General features: G+C 39.7%; 1 protein-coding gene across 4 annotated transcripts in view; it reads left to right on the top strand.

Annotated features, from left to right (window-relative positions):
* LOC124258723 (cysteine-rich DPF motif domain-containing protein 1-like) overlaps positions 1-17,321 on the top strand; it is a 59,502-nt gene that overhangs the window by 15,137 nt on the left and 27,044 nt on the right. For 2 of the 4 annotated variants that reach the window (XM_046692802.1, XM_046692804.1), the window contains exon 4: positions 8,502-8,570. The exons of 1 other annotated variant lie outside the window; for it this stretch is intronic. In XM_046692802.1, the coding sequence (XP_046548758.1) occupies positions 8,502-8,540 (39 nt within the window). In that variant the 3' untranslated portion in view covers positions 8,541-8,570. Of the gene's footprint in view, positions 1-8,501; positions 8,575-17,321 lie in introns of all 4 variants that reach the window. One more of the 4 variants, XM_046692803.1, reaches the window with a different exon arrangement.

Below are 17,321 nucleotides of genomic sequence, written 5' to 3'. Positions count from 1 at the left end.
CTTGTACGTGGGGGAGTGAGTAGGTAAACAATGCATTTCCTCAGGGTCTTTACTGAGGAAGAAAAACAGAAAGAAAAACATATTAAAAGCGAAAATGGAAACGTTTTGCGACTGAGCCCTCCATCGGTGTTATTCCAAATAAATGGAAATGTATGGGAGACATGTGGGCACGGTATTGAAAAATGAGGAAGAATTTGAGAGATTTATAGTTTTCTGAGACATGTAAGCTACTATCAAGATTGGGCTGAGTAGACATTTTATTAAAGATGCCAGACCAAATGTCACTTTTATATTTCGTTTTGTCTCATTTAGATTCATTACTAATATTTTTGCTTGAAATCTGTCACGGTTTCCACATACAATGTAGTTACTTAAATCATGTTTTTCATAAAATCCATTATTGCTTCCCTCTTCCATTTTGCACCATTAAAATGTTTTACACAAAACTATAGCAAAGAACATATCTATTACACAAATATTTTTTCCATCAGTTCAGATTTCTGTTAACATTTTGATGTCATAGGCTTGCCAGCAGTAAAAGTGCTTTTGGGCTGTGCACTCAGTTGCCTCCCTTTTTGTGTCAGGATGTGAAGGTGCACACTCTAGTTCTGCCTCACTTGTGATTTCCATTACCTGTTTGCTTAACCAAAATGGTAAGTGACAGTTTTCCTCCCTGAAGTGAATGAAATATTTCCAATGTGGCATTAAACACCATCCTGCATGCTGTTAGAATGGTATCAATGGTTTGGTACAACTTGTTAGACTATTTGATGATGATACAGTTCTTCATTTCTAAGTTATACATGTATGACATATATGAATATTTTGATGACAGTAAATAATTATTTACCAACATAAATAGCCCAGTAATTTCAGCTTTCATTAATGCCACGGTGTGATTCTGCACTCACTTGAACGTCACTGTCTCACCCACTCCAGCCTGATTGTCTCCCTGGATCCAGCCTCACTCATTTCAACCTCACTCACTTACTCCAGCCTCACTCACTCCACTCCAACCTCACTCACTTACTCCAGCCTCACTCACTCCAACCTCACTCACTTACTCCAGCCTCACTCACTTACTCCAGCCTCACTCACTCCACTACAACCTCACTCACTTACTCCAGCCTCACTCACTTACTCCAGTCTCAGTTTCACTTCCTCTAGCCTTACTCACTCCAGTTTCACTCACCTACTCCAGTATCACTGTTTCACTTGCTCCAACCTCACTCGCTCACTTCGTGGTTCAGCCTCACTCACTCCAGTCTCACTCAACCACTCCAGTATCACTGTTTCACTTACTCCAGCCTCACTCACTCTCATTCCTGGTTCCCGCCTCACTCACTCCAGTATCACTGTTTCACTTGCTCCAGCCTCACTGTTTCACTTACTCTAGCCTCACTCACTCACTCACTAATTCCCACCTTACTCACTCCAGCCTCACTCACTCACTACTCCAACCTCACTGTTTCACTTACTCCAGCCTCACTCACGCACTGACTCCACCCTCAATCATTCCAACCTTACTCACTCATGTACTCCAGCCTCATTCACTCCAGTCTCACTGTTTCACTTACTCCAAGCTCACTCACTCACTTACTCAAGCCTCAGTCACTCCAACCTCACTTACTCCAACCTCACTCACTCTATCTCACTGTTTCACTTACTCCAGCTTCACTCACTCACTGGGTCCCGCCTTACTCACTCCAGTCTCACTCACCCACTCCAGTATCACTGTTTCACTTACTCCAGCCTCACTCCAGCGTACTGCCTCACTCACTGGGTACTGCCTCACTTACTCGAGCCTCACTCACTGGCTCCCGCCTCACTCACTCAGGTCTCACTGTTTCACCTACTCCAGCCTCACTCACTCACTGGTTCCCACCTTACTCACTCCAGCCTCCACTCACTCCAACCTCACTCACTCACTTACTCAAGCCTCAGTCCTCCCAGTCCTCTCCAGCCTCACACTCACTCCAGCCTCACTGGTTCCAGTCTCACTGTTTCACTTACTCCAGCTCACTCCCAGACTTACTCATTCTCACTCCACACCTCACAGTATCACACTCCAGCCTCACTCACTGGGTCCACCCTCACTCACTCAGGTCTCACTGTTTCACCTACTCCAGCCGCACTCACCCACTGGTTCCCACCTTACTCACTCCAGCCTCACTCACTCCAACCTCACTCACTTACTCCATCCTCACTCACTCCACACCCTCAGTGGTTTCCACTCTCTCACTCCAGACTTATTCACTCCAGAACATGATGAATCTATTTTACAGGCTTTACACACTACACTTGTTTCAACAGGAATAGTCATTAGTGAAGCAAATTTCAACTTTTTCGCAATTCGAATCCCAAACAGGTCTTTTTGTGATGGTAACCTGTTAATATTGAAATGGGGTTTTGCCTCTTATCACTAGCCCCTGTGTATGAACTCCCACTTGGAACAACATGCTGAACAAACATGTGGGAGTCGATGGGTTGCATGTGCTGCGTCCCGATGCATGGGGTAGTCTGACAATGCAGGGGCACTTGTTTCTATAATGGCTTCATACAGACGAATCCATTATGGCGGCTTTGTCATATGCTGAGAAGTCAATAATTTTGAAATGATGTTGATAATTTTGTCTGTTTCATTTGTTTCATCAAATAGATAGATTCAGAAACAAAATTTTGATTGCTGTCTACTGTCACAAATGAGAGAGAGGAAGGTTGTTGGGTGGCCTTGGTGTTTAAGTGTTCACTGTTTTTGTCAAAATATCATGAATAGTAACCAGCGTATTTGAGTGAGTGAGTTTAGTTTTACGACGCTTTTAGCAATATTCCAGCAATATCATGGCGGGGGACACCAGAAATGGACTTCACACATTGTACCCATGTGGGGAATCGAACCCGGGTCTTCGGTGTGACGAGCGAACGCTTTAACCATTAGGCTACCCCACCACCCCCATAGTAGTTGAATGTGTTCAGGTTTAATTATTAATAGTTACTAATGTTTTCAGTTTGTTTGGAAGTAATGGGAAGTAGTGACACTTTACATGTAAGCGTATAAAATCTATGCATTTATATGCTTAAAGGGAAGGTGTATTGGGGGCATTGGTGACCTATGTCCCAAGGTGTATTGGGGCATTGGTGACATATATCCCAAGGTGTATTGGAGGCATTGGTGACCTTTGTCCAATGGTGTATTGAGGGCATTGGTCACCAGATGTCCCAAGGTGGTCTAGTTTTTTTACAATGAAAAGGTGTAGAGTTAATTTCTTAGGGCTGCCCTAATGTCCTGAGGTGTTTTCAGGACATTGATGAAGATATATTGTATGTTATGTTAGGGTGTAACCTTATGCCCTGATTTGGGCATTGCGACTGAATGTTCTCGGGTAATGTGGCCTCTTAATGCCTGGATGGTCCAGTGCTTTGAGATGTCATTGTTTTCAGCTGATACATGGTCTAGCTGACATCCGCCATGATGTCCATGGTTGTCCCGGCTGTCTGTAGAATTTATGAGCAACATGAGTGACCCACATAATTGGAGCTACTTTAAAGAATCCAACAATTTTTAATTCAGGAAGTCTTTTGACGGTAGTCTGGACTAGTCTGAGGTTTGAGGCTCAGAACGATGTTTCTTGTGAGAACTTTTGAGCACTTAACATCATGAATGCGTCAATATATATTTTATACTTCGTCAGCAATTTTGCAGCTATTGTCAACAATGTGATCAATATCTGATGGCTTTCACAGGAAACTAAGCCTTACTTACCCAGTTTCTACCCTGTGAGGATTCCAGGGCTAGGGCATTATTTGTGCCTCTCTCATGATGCTGTTCACAAGATGAGACTGCCATGGTTATCTGGTGGTCATGCATGTAACCGATGACACGTCACTGTTGTCAGATATCCTGGCGTGGCGCTGATGATTTCAATCACTAGTTCTCATATCAAAAGTACATTATTTATGAGCTGGTGTGAGTAGACAGACATCGTCTGGATTTTCTTTTCATGTCAAAGAACTTTATCCGGAACAATGTTAAAAGTATAGCTTTATTAACTCTGTTACCAACTGATGGATTTATGGCAGGCTGGGGATTCATTCTCCAACTCAACTTAGCACTATATTGTTCCAATGTAGCTGCTATACTGTAACAATGATTTACGATAGTTCTAACATTGCTGTGTTAGACAAGGCCCTGTTTTAAGACAAGTTCTTATTTCAGTACATGTACTTGTAACCGTGAAGCCTTTTATATTACATGTTTATCGATTATATACAGCAAAGGCGGATCCAGAAGGGGGGTGCAGGGGTGTGCACCCCCCCTTTTGTGCTTAATGTTTGTTAAATGACCATTGAAACTCGGGTGAAAATGAAGTGTGCACCCCTCCTTTCTCAATAGTGTGCACCCCCCTTTCTCAAAAAGCTGTATCCGCCCCTGTACAGTGTGATCGGTACTTCTGGTTGTACAATTATGTAAATATGGCCTGCAAGATGGAATCATATGAGGTCCTGTGCATACATTATCCTTGGTGATGTTTGTGTGGCATTTTTTATGAATATTTTGTTTTGCAAACTATGTGTGCGACAAACCGAAAAGAAAGTTAGAAAGTGTGATTTGATTTTGAGCCATAGTATTTATTTTCTTTGCCTTTCATTGCGGTAACTGCTACTTCTACTTATGTGACATAAGATATAGCCTGATATCTATATGTCAAGCAAAACTAACAAACATCACCCCCTGTGAAGATCCGGGGTAGAGTTGGTTCCCAGCAACCCTATGTTTGTCGAGAGGCAATTAAATGGATTGGGTAGCTGGCTGTGTGACATCAAGTTGATGGTCTGGTGTGTTGCTCACCCTATCAATCACTGGATTGTCTGGTCAGTACTCAGTATTACTTACCAGTCTCCCTATGATAGCTTGACTAGAACTGTATACAGCATTAAACAATATAATAAAAACATGAATCAGATGTTGATTGAGAAGTAATATAAGAGGTAACATGTGGACGGCTTTGCAGGTATTGCGAGATTGTTGTTGTCCTCATACCCAGAAGCTGGCTTGTTGCTCACCGATCAATCACAGGATTGTCTGGTCCATAGCTGACTATTTCTATGCTGCTATTACACAGCTGGCATTTACCTGGGTCTGGTGTTAAACAACAAACTAGCGCTAAAACTAGAAAGACTGAAAAATGGGTGTGTTCAGAGTACCTCCTCTGGATATGACTCAAACTGTTTAGTCATATTGCCATGTCAAAGTATTATGAGTGGAAGACCACCCTCGGCAGTCAATCTCTTCTGCTATACATGTATGTGTCTGTTAAATACCTTTCATTAATTAGTAATTACAGTATTAAATCAGTTTCAATGGTGCTGTCATAAAGTTTTATAGCCAAGCTTCTTTTATGCCCCTGTTTTGAAAATATTGTTATAGAGTTTTTCATATGATCCACTTAATTTGCAGAAAAAATGCATGAAAAAGTGTCATTCACTGCAGAAGACTAGACCACCAGGGGCTGATGGCTGTATGGTCATTAACCCAGAACTCATTAATTTCATCAATTCAGAATTGGAAGTTTTCACGTAAAAAATTCTAAAACAACATTAACTTAATACGAAAGTAATTTAGATGCAATATGTGCTTGCAATACCTGTGCAACTGTCATATAAATCTTATATTGCATGTGATCAAAGCATATTTACCTGAATTGCATAGATAATCTGGCTTGAAAAGTCACAGTTGGTATTTACAGCTTTATATCGCCTCTACAGAGAGGCCCATAACAGCCTGGGACACTTGAGTGAGACGGGAACATTCTCTCATTTCAAAGCAACTTGAGATAATGTGTCCTAGTTTCACGCTGATCCATAGACGTTTTGTGGATGATGAAATATTTTCAACCCATAGAATAGTTAGATATATTAAAAACACAATTTAGGAGCTAATATGAATTCTATTTTGCCTGTGTCATTATCAATTAAATCATTAAAATTATGTATAAATTTTTATCTGTCGGTCATCTTAGGCCAAAATAAAAGTTTTGGTTGTTTTATAAATGCGTTGAAATTACATAGGTTTGTGTGAAATCCATTCTGGTCTCCCCTGTTGTGATATTGCTGGGGGGGCGGTGGGGTAGCCTAGTGGTTAAAGCGTTGGTTCGTCACGCTGAAGACCCAGGTTCGATTCCCCTCATGGGCACAATGTGTGAAGCCCATTTCTGGTGTCCCCCACCATGATATTGCTGGAATATTGCTGCCAGCAGTGTAAAATCCAACTCACTCTCACTCACTCACTCACTCCTATCAATGACCCACCCACCCATTCACTACCCTCTCACTCACTTAAAGGATTAGGCAAATATTTTTTATTTCATTCCAATAGTAGTTATTATCACTTGTGACTGTCTAAGTGGGATATTCGTCACGATATGGCTGAAATATTGCCGATGTGACGTTAAACAATAACTCACTCACTCACTAAGTGGGATATGGTCACAAACAGTAACGTAATAACTGTGATGCGTGATAATATCTCATGGTGGACAGCCTGAGAATACTTGTCCAACAAAAAATACCTGGATACCTGACAAAAGTTTATTATTGGACAATATGTTGGTGACAGATAGTAAACTGTTTGGCAAGTAGATACCCATGTTGATGATGTCTAAAAATGAGACCCAAAATATATGGTTATTTCAGATGATGTTATTGATACTGATTTGAGCCTTGATATTTCGTGCATCATATCAATGACAACTGACGCTCTCCAGGAACATGAGAGTTGCAGGTACACAGTATTGAGCAGAATGAAGTGGGAATTTCCAGGTGTATGTGGGGCAGTGGGGTAGTCTAGTGGTTAAAGCATCCGCTTGTCATGCTGAAGACCTGGGTTTGATTTCCCACATGGACACAGTGTGTGAAGCCCATTTCTGATACTGCTGGAATATTGCTAATAGAGGTGTAAAACTAAACTCACTCACTCACCCATGTGCATGTGTTGTTTCACCCAGTAGTGTATTACAGTTGAGTTGAGTTGGGCTTTACGTCACATCGGCATTATTCCAGCTATATAGTGACGAGTATTACACCTTGACAACAGACTACCTTCATTTTTGATAATACCTTTATGACTAATAGCATGTTGGTAACTGAAAATAGTAATTAGTCCCTCGCTGCCCTGCCCACCCACCAACAGCCTGACAACCTTCCTACCCCCTACCCTTAAAACCCACTATCCTCATATTCACTACCACACTACACACTATTCCACAACCCTTCTCACCCTACCTACTTCCCCACTTCTCACTATCCTCTTATCTACTACCCTACTACCCTCCTAACCCATTAGCCTCTTCACTCCTACCCTCTGTTGCACTACTTGCTTCACACTATCCCCTGACACTCCTTCCTACTACCCCAATGCTCACTACCCTATTACCCACACCCTCCTAATCCACTATCTACTTCCCCCCTACCCACTACCACACTTCTCACTACCCTTTAACTCACTACCCCACGTCCCTCATACCCACTACTGCCCTACTTACTATCCACAATCTCAACACCTCCTACCCCCAACCTATTACCATTTCTCACTACCCTCTTATACTCTACCCCACTTCCCCCTACCCACTACCACACTTCTCACTACCCTCAAACTCACTACCCCACATCCCTCATACCCACTACTGCCCTACTTACTATCCACAATCTCAACACCTCCTACCCCCAACCTATTACCATTTCTCACTACCCTCTTATACTCTACCCCACTTCCCCCTACCCACTACCACACTTCTCACTACCCTCAAACTCACTACCCCACGTCCCTCATACCCACTACTGCCCTACTTACTATCCACAATCTCAACACCTCCTACCCCCAACCTATTACCATACTACTCACTACCCTCTTATCCTCTACCCCACTTCTCTCCTACCCACTACCACACTTCTCACTACCCTTTAACTCACTACCCCACTTCTCTCCTACCCACTACCACACTTCTCACGACCCTCAAACTCACTACCCCATCGCCCCTCATACCCACTACCACACTTCTCCTACTTACCCAATCTTAACACCTCCTACCCCCAACCTATTACCATACTACTCACTACCCTCTTATCCTCTACCCCACTTCTCTCCTACCCACTACAACACTTCTCACTACCCTTTAACTCACTACCCCACTTCTCTCCTACCCACTATCACACTACCCACTATCAATGACCCTACCACCCCATTACTAACCACCCTCTTACCTCCTACCAACTTCCTTTCAACCAACTAATGCACTATTCACTACCCACTGCCTACGACTCCACTATCCAACTACCCTCCCAACCCATGTCCCACAACCCCACTTATGGCAAGCCATTGCCTGCAATCACATGAATCTAGTAAGTACATTACATATTCTGTTGTTATTTCAGACTAGTTCAGGTGTAAGAAATGTGTATTTAATACAAGAGTTCATGCTGATAATGCTTTGTTGATTTTCTAGGAAATAAGTCGACGTGACAAGGAGAAAAAACAATCCTGACATGGTGGATTTGGAAGCTGTCTTGAATATGTAAGTGTGTTTCATTGAAGCATTTGGTATGATCTGAAATATCCCTAATATAACCAATTTCTGATGTCAGAAACATAATTGAAGTCCAATGTCATTTGATTATGAGGTAACCCTTTGTATTGCCAACAAATATAAGATAAACAACTAGTTGTGTAGTAGTTAAAGTGCTGGCTTGTCACACCAAACACCTTAAATGGTTGGAACACTACAAGAAGTGGTGTAACAGCACTCACTCACTCACTCTCACTCTCTCTCTCACTCACTCACTCACTCACTCACTCACTCACTCACTCACTCACTCACTCGTCTGGGTGGCATAGATTTTACTACGTGGATAAGTAGTTGCATTTATATTTACCAAAATATTTATTGATAAAAGCTAAATTGTTTTGACATTGCCTGTTGAGGTTAATATGAAAGTTTATGTACATATTCCATCAAAACAACATGCCTGTTTATTTCCGAAAACAATTCCGCAAAAGTACTTTTGTTGAGTGATTGACAAAAGTTTAGTGACTTGTTCTCAATTTACCTCTCACAAGGAAACGTGACCGGCAATTACACGACCTTGCCATTGGCTAACCTCGCCCACAGTTCCTGTAAATATTTTTTCCGTGAAAGAGCCATGCGACTGTGGAGTAAACAGAAAACCAGAAGCTACAGGCAGTATGGAATCCCACCTCCTGCCTAGGTTGAAAGTCATATGAAAATACTGCAGCCATTCTCCGATGGTCTTGTCCATATTGTTATTGGAAAAGTTTCTGCAGAAAAGTTATGAAGGGATTATGTATGATTATGTCTCTATTTTAAACACCAGTTTAAAATTGACCATTTCTTGTATACCATATAGTACCGTAGATAAGCCGATCTCATAGATAAGCCAAGGTCCCTTAAAACTTCACCCTTAAAATCTGTATCAAAATTGTATGTTTCGTAGGTAAGCCAACCATCAACCTTCGCTCATCTTTTTGTCGTGATCAGACATCGGATCTCGTAATAAAACATGTTCTTTGCATATCTGGACTTATGATTGCAATCTAGTTTATTAATTTTACTCAAAATGTCAAAAAAGAATGTTTATATCATCTGCAGTGAAATCGTGTGTCCCTCCCATATTTATAACTTCGGCCTGTATTTTTCACAGCAATCACTATCATATTGCGTCTGCTCATGCCTCGAAATGAAGTGTAGTTGACACAAGATGGATACGTATGCATATTTTGCTTCGCTAAATTGTATAATTACTGTCATATGAGCGACATATTGAGGACTTGGCATAAAACAGGTTTCACTCTTCCACTTTAAGGTGAATCACCTCGGTAACATGACTTGAATATTGTTGATTTGGCATAAAACAACTTTCACTTATTGACTTAAGATGAATCACCTTGGTAATGTGACTTCAATAGTGCTGACTTGGCAAAAGACAATTTTCACTCAATTATTTTGAGGTGATTCTTCTTGGTAATATGGCTGAAATATTGCCAACTTGGCATAAAACAGCCTTCTAGCATTTATTCACTTTTGAGGTATTAGCCTCCATGCTATGACTGCAATATTGTCAGGCATTAAACATCTTCCTCTCACTCACACTCTTAAGTATAACTTACTATAATATAAACTTAGTTTTTTTTCATGTATTTTGTTTTACGTGTCACTATGGAATTTTATTCAAATTTTCTTGTTACTTTGATAATGTTAAAATGCAGAATAATGTCATGCCAGAATCATTGTCCCTAAAGTTATTTTAGGAATAACACTGTTTCCGTTTAACTAGCTCAGTGCTTTAACCTGCTCTCCAATGTTGAGTTTGCTTGTGTGCTGAATCTCATTGAGTTTCGAGTCTTTCCTTGAAATTGTGAAGGAATATCTCAAATTCTTTTTTATCGGCTCTAATTTCTAGCAGTGATTGGCTGAACTAATGTGAATGAGCAGCACTGGTATAGAATATCAAGAGCCAGACAAAACATCCACCTTGGCTCTGACCTGCTACAACCTCCGAACTCTAACATAAACCTGTAATTTACCTGTCTGCCCTTGGGAGCATCTCACAAAGTTTGTTTAAATTTTATTCTTCTTAAAGCTATAAAAATGTATTTATATTAGCAATCAGCAGACTAAGTTCGGGCTAACTGGTAAGGAAATATTTCAATGTCATTTAGGTTGTTTTGAGTGGTATTGACAATTTTATAGCAAGCAAAATGTTATCCATGGTGTTTTGAGAACACCCCCACGTAGGTGAGAAACAGTATTTAGTCTTTAACTTAATCATCTTCATCAATGTCAAATTTTAAACACCTACATGGAGAATACTTTATTACAACTTGTTAAGATAAGATCTCAATCAGACCTTGCCGTGTAGAATTTTGACACTTGAATAAAAAGATCTGTTATCAAAGTCTCATTATTTCCCTATGTAAATCATGCATATCAGAACTGGTAATTGAGACTGGCCTCGGGTGATACTGAGAAACGCTGCTGACGTTGATTGAATGTTGGAAATTGGAGTGAAAAACTAAGATTCCAATTTCTACCTGAAATGGTCAGGTTTCACGGGCTGGTACGATCAGATTGATTTTTAGCATATCAATTCCAGGTACACCTTCAATGTTTTATCATGTAAAGAAAATGAGAAATTGGCTTTAACAAAAACAATATTGATGTAATTTTTAGAAAGACATTTTAATTTTGAGCTACAGTATCTTGAGGCTTGAGGCTTTACTGATTTTTTCAATGAGGTAATTGTAAGTTGAAAATCATTTTGTATATTTCATTACTATAATAATGCATACAACTTTTGGATGACAACTTCTTGTGAAAATCTGAAACGTTGCTGTATGCAATAAACAAGAAGCTGTCATCCATGAAGTCGTATGTTTTATTATTGACTCACCAACTTCTAGAATGTCGATCAAACAATATTTCATTACTTTTTCTTAATAAGGCAGTTTTATAGGTTATTGCATATGTGACTATACAATGAAGAATTATGTTACGAATTCATTTTCAGATCACATTGCATAATTCAATTCTGCCGTGAAGAATATTGAAAATTAAAATTTATTATGAATGTACTGGTATATACTCTGTGCAGGGTTTTACACTTTGTGCAAATGTTTGTCCAGTTTGCACAAATGTAGAGAAAGGACACAGAAAAGTAGTTCACTGCGTCCTGAGGGACGCACAATATTATTCATTGTATCCACAACACATCTAAGTTTGGTAAGTGTTTAGTTGTTTCTTTCAGGACAGTTACTTGCATCATTGCTTGATAATTCACCCATCAGTCCTCATGATCAATGATTCATTATCCAAACATACAGATCTCTAAACCGTTACTGCATAGGACCCTCATATTACCTGCAAGGACCCTTAAAAGTAATAATTGGGGGTGCCCAGACCTCAATGTTTGTGAGGGGTGGTTAAAACCTGCTCCATGGATATATTTTCTGAACTGACCCAGACTCGTGACTTCTATCTTCAGAGGGGGGCACCTGTGGCTGAGTTGCATAGGGCACCAGGAAGTGCCTTCATGGTTTGAGTCTTGGGTTTCCCTGTTTCAGCACAACACCTTCTCATGGGTTTCATCCCAGTGGTTAAAGTCTCAGACCTGTATAACCAGGGGATTTCCCCTACAGTGAGCTGACACGTTGTGATGTAAGTTAGATACTGATCAAAGTTGGATTAAAACCAACTCACTCACTCTGGCATCAGATATATGTGTTTTTCTGATGGGTCCAGAATAAGCACAACCTATGTTATTAGTTACGTGAATTTCAAATTAAAGGTTCTTCCTGTTTCCATCTTGTGTTCTTTGGTTCTTTTGAAAAACTAGAGTCAATTTGCAATTTCTCTTGAATCTTTTTTGAATTTGTAGCTAATGTAAAAAACCCACCCTGTCATATTCAAAATGAGCAAAATTACTCTCAAGACAAATGGTTTCTCAGAGCGATCAATTATGCCCATGTTAACAATTCCTTTAACCTTAATATAAAGAATACAGGACCTTTGATATTTTATGAAACTGTCGACATTCACAACAGAAATGCGTTTTTGTTTCTAACAGTGAGGTGAGAGAAGCTAATAAATCACATCGCGGGTTGAAACTAAAGCCAGAGCAAGTGTATGGGGTATTTGGCTTATTATTGCTTGAATGGGATTAGCAAGCATGTATTTGTTCCTCAACCAACTGGAACTGTGACTTTTCTTATCACAAGATGGACAACAAAAGGAGAATTTAAGATTGCTGATATTTGCCTTGATAGTGACAATTTAAAGCCTGTAGGAGCTGGGAACGGGTCAGTAAACCAACAGATTGCAATTGTTCATTAGGAAGATAGTATTTCACAAACCTTGAGGTGCATATGCCTTTCAACATGTTTACAGCCCCATCCCATGTTTGGGTTTTGTTCGACTTGAATCAGAAGTAAGGTGATTCCGATGTATTTTAAGAATTGCTATATTCTCACGGAAGATGCAGATTTGTCAGATTTGCATATCAATCATTGCACTCATGGACTAACAGAACGAACTGCAATTTGCCAGTAGTCTGTGCGAGGGTCGTCTAAGATCTTAGAAATATCTGCCACTTTCAAATTTAATATGTTTTAAGACTTTACAAGAGGTGGTGTTTGGTCTGGGTTTGAAATACACATTGGTTTATATTTGGTCTGTATTGAACACTTTCAGATACTTCACCTTCCACAAAACCTCTCTCCCTATTGTACACATAATGCAATCATTGCCGAGTCAATGCTGTCATAGATGACATATTTGATTGAGAGTGTTTAAGAGAGTCGGACAGATTTGGCTACATGCTACTCCACAAAATCTGCTCTCCATGAATCATAACTCCAAAATATTTTTGTCTGAAATCTAACAAATAAGCCCACCTGGTTTCCCCTGGTTATTTGTTCAGCCCCAGAATAGCTACTGACTAGAGTAGGTTGTGATTTAACAAGACTCGATCACCATATCAATAATTGTATGAGGGAGTGTTTGTTAACTTTGTGATATCATTCCAATCTAGACATTAACTTGCTCCATACAACACTGATGCTATGCAACAGTGGGCAGAACAATGACACACTGGCTGTAGGTCTGCTCCGCCTAAATTTGTCATTCTCACTTGTCCAAGAAATCAATCAAAACATTCCATAAATATTGATTAGCAATAGTATTAAACCTGTTCTCTGTTTCCTCTCTCCTCCTGGCATGCTATAAGCCATATATGCCTACTTGCCTCATTGATAGGTGAGTAAATAACATCTATATTCACTGAGCGCTTGATACGAAGAATGGCAATATGCGGCAACAATTCTAGACACTTACAATTATATATACTGCTGGGGCAATACACCTCACACAGAAATAGCACCCAGCGTAGGACTAGTATTTAGACTAACACTTCGGTAATTATTGTTAAAATAGATCATTCTATACCCTTACCTTTTCTTTTATATGCTAACAATATTTTCACATTTTCAAGTAATTGAGTTGTTAAAGGTAAACAGATCATAATATTTAACTTTTAGAGAAATGGGTTTTGTGTTTGTCGTGTGTTCTGATTATGGATATCAGCACTGTGCAAATATGTGCATGGCACTTACAAGAGATCATTAGGCAAATGTTTAAGGTAGTGCATTGTTGAAGCTGAATGGTTCCTGTGCCGAAAGATAAGATATGATGTACTGTTGGTTCCACGGATAGAGACATTACCGCCAGCTATTTGGTAATCAGCACACGTTATTATTAGTGCTGAACTGAACTTTAAAAAAAAAAATGATGATGCTGTAATTTCACAAGTTTATCTTTCAGAAATACTTTTATTAAACCAGGGGCGTTATTGTACTGTTGTCACGTTATAAATTCTTCTTGTTCACTTCCATTCTTTATTACTAATATAAAGGTTTGATATCAGTAAACTCATAATCCTTTTTCATTTATGTTAAAAATAGCATGATAACTAGCTAGGTAGGAAAAAAGAATTCCTACGCACAATTAAGATCTTTAATTACACCAGCAGTTTCTAATGTCCTGTATGTTGACTGCGGTAAATTTCAGGGACTACTACTTGAACCATTTATGCTGAGGGGTGGTGGGGTAGCCTAGTGGTTAAAGCGTTGGCTCGTCACGCCAAAGGCCCGGGTTCGATTCACCACATGGGTACGTGTGAAGCCCATTTCTGGTGTCCCCCACCGTGATATTGCTGGAATATTGCTAAAAGCAGTGTAAAACCACACTCACTCACTCACTCATTACTGCTGAAAACAAATTAACAGAGTTGTTTGCTGCTTAGCGTGGATGAGTCAAAACTGGGAATATCTTCTGTTCAGTAGGGTGTGCCAGCCGTATAACCAAACACTAATGGTCACTTCCAGCCCTTGACAGAGGACAATCTACGCTAAAGTTTGTCAGGGTTGATGAACCACTGTCTGCTAAGGTGGGGAGGAATTCTAGATGAATCATGATGCTTTGGCCATCTCCTGAATGTAATTTCCATAAAATTTTATCCCTTCCAAATCAAACCAAATAAAAAATTTCAAATCCAATGTTTTCATTACTTAAAGCATTTGTATCTCCACATGATCAAAGCGTCCATTCATGTATTTGCCAGGACCTCCGTAAAAACCAGGAAAATGCGGGGAAATTTAGGCTAAAATAGTGAATTGGTTAGTTAAACAGGCAAAGTGATGTCTATTTTCTCAACCTCCATGGAGACCAAACAAGCTGCCTTGATTGACATGCCATGCACCTCTGAGGTCCTGCAATGAAGCAGGACATCCGTGTCTGCGGGCTCATCCTCAACACAACTCAAAATAGGCCCAGTGTTTACATGAAGGAACAGCAAGCTTTGCTCTAAGTAACCAATTTACACTTTGAGGTTTTTGTGGTTTTAAACGATTTAATTGTTATCCTAATAGAGAAGTCTGATGTCGGTGTTAAAGTTTGAAAGAAAGAAGTAAGAGTGAGTGAGTGTTTAAGTGAAGTGGGTTTACACTAAAGTGCTTGAGTAATTTAGCTATGACTGTGATATATCGGACTATTATAGCTTTAGCCATCTACATTGTTGCTGTTGGAAATTTTCGCTATAACTGGGATATATCGGACTATTATAGCTTTAGCAGTCTACATTGTTGCTGTTGGGAACAGTTGGAAATTTTAGCATTGGCATGTCAGTTTAGAAGTATCACATTATGTTGATGTATTGATTAATTACAAGCTTGTTTATACTGAATGTGTATAGATAGAATTACCCCTGCAATTTAATGCTAAGTATGATCCATTAAATGTATAAAATTGAATTTTCTGATTTCTCATTGTTCATATTAACAATGGTAATTTTGGGAATTAATTTTTTGTGTTGTATTGATAATCAGTAATTTGTGGAAGAGCATAGAGACTATTGGATAGACTACAATAATTAAAAAAGCAGCCCTCATGGTTAAATGAAAACCAAGGCAGGATATATTTATTTACCCCTAACAACTCCTAATTATTGTTTGATGGTTCAATGTGACGTGATTAAAAAGTTGTCTTAGAAGCTATATAAATATTTTGATGTAATGTACTTTCCGAGTGGAGGGTGTTCAATAAAAGAAAGGCATCCAGCTTCCCTGAAGCTGAAGGGTAAACTCACGGCACCTCCGTCAGCTTGTTAGTGTTGCCACTCATGCTTCAACACATGAGAAATGTTAACATTGAGTCACAGGACGGTAATGGGCTACCAGCTCAACTGAAAACACAGACATCATCAATACCTTTGACCCGTGGTTGGAGTGAGCCCTTGGAATTATCAATATTGTCAAAGAGAATTCCGGCGCTAAATAAAGTTCATTTGGAGGTGTTTAACACGCCAGGATATCCCACTGTGGCTGACCCATGCATGTACTATTGTCACTTGATTATCCACATCTTGGGGATTCCACGTTAGAATTGGTCCTTTGCAAATTTTGATGGACACCAGGGGTAACTAATAGGATTGCGTGGCCAGGTGATAACACGTTCTTGTTCCGGGTCTGTATTGCTCCTTGCTCACAATACCGTTCATGGGATTGTCTGGCCCAGATTGGAATATTTACAAGCCAATGTCATATTGCTGGAGTTTTGCTGAGTGTGGCATTAAACAGCAAACAACATTTGTCCATTGAAATGTGATGAGGTTTATTTTGTGTGAGTCAGTAATGGTTTGATCAGGCATATATGTGGATAGCATGAGCATATAACAGTCCCACATATCATTCTGTGAACTGACAGTGTAAGGATAAGAAGGCATGTGTGCTAAATATCTCAACAATATCTTACTGTAGGTCAATAATCTACACAATGTATACACATTAGCCCACAAAAATGAAGACTGGTATGTGTGCTAGAGCATAGGCAGATCCAGTCAGTGGGGTGCAGGGGTGTGCACCCCCTGTTTTGTCCAGAAAGAAACCCTTGTGAAAACGGGTGAAAATTAACTGTGCACCCCTCCTTTCTCAAAAAGCTGTATCCGCCCCCGTAAAGTTTCCTTACCAGAAATATTTAGATGACAGACTCTTAAAGTTTTGGGTCTTTGTCTTGAGTTGCAACATAAATAATAGATTTTATCACCATCTTGTATTGCTCATATTATATGCCACCAGATTACATTTGTTGTGCTTAATAATAGATATACAAGTCATAATCTTCATTTAAATCTGCTTTTGCTGACACTGCATTGAAGGTTAACATTGTCTAACATTATAGAAATAGGAAACATACATTATT

This window comes from Haliotis rubra, unplaced genomic scaffold (assembly GCF_003918875.1).
Source record: "Haliotis rubra isolate DU_JTF1 unplaced genomic scaffold, ASM391887v1 Scf7, whole genome shotgun sequence".
NCBI classification, from domain to species: domain Eukaryota; kingdom Metazoa; phylum Mollusca; class Gastropoda; order Lepetellida; family Haliotidae; genus Haliotis; species Haliotis rubra.
The sequence above is the reverse complement of the archived record's forward strand: the minus strand, read 5'-3'. Positions and strand labels throughout refer to the sequence as shown.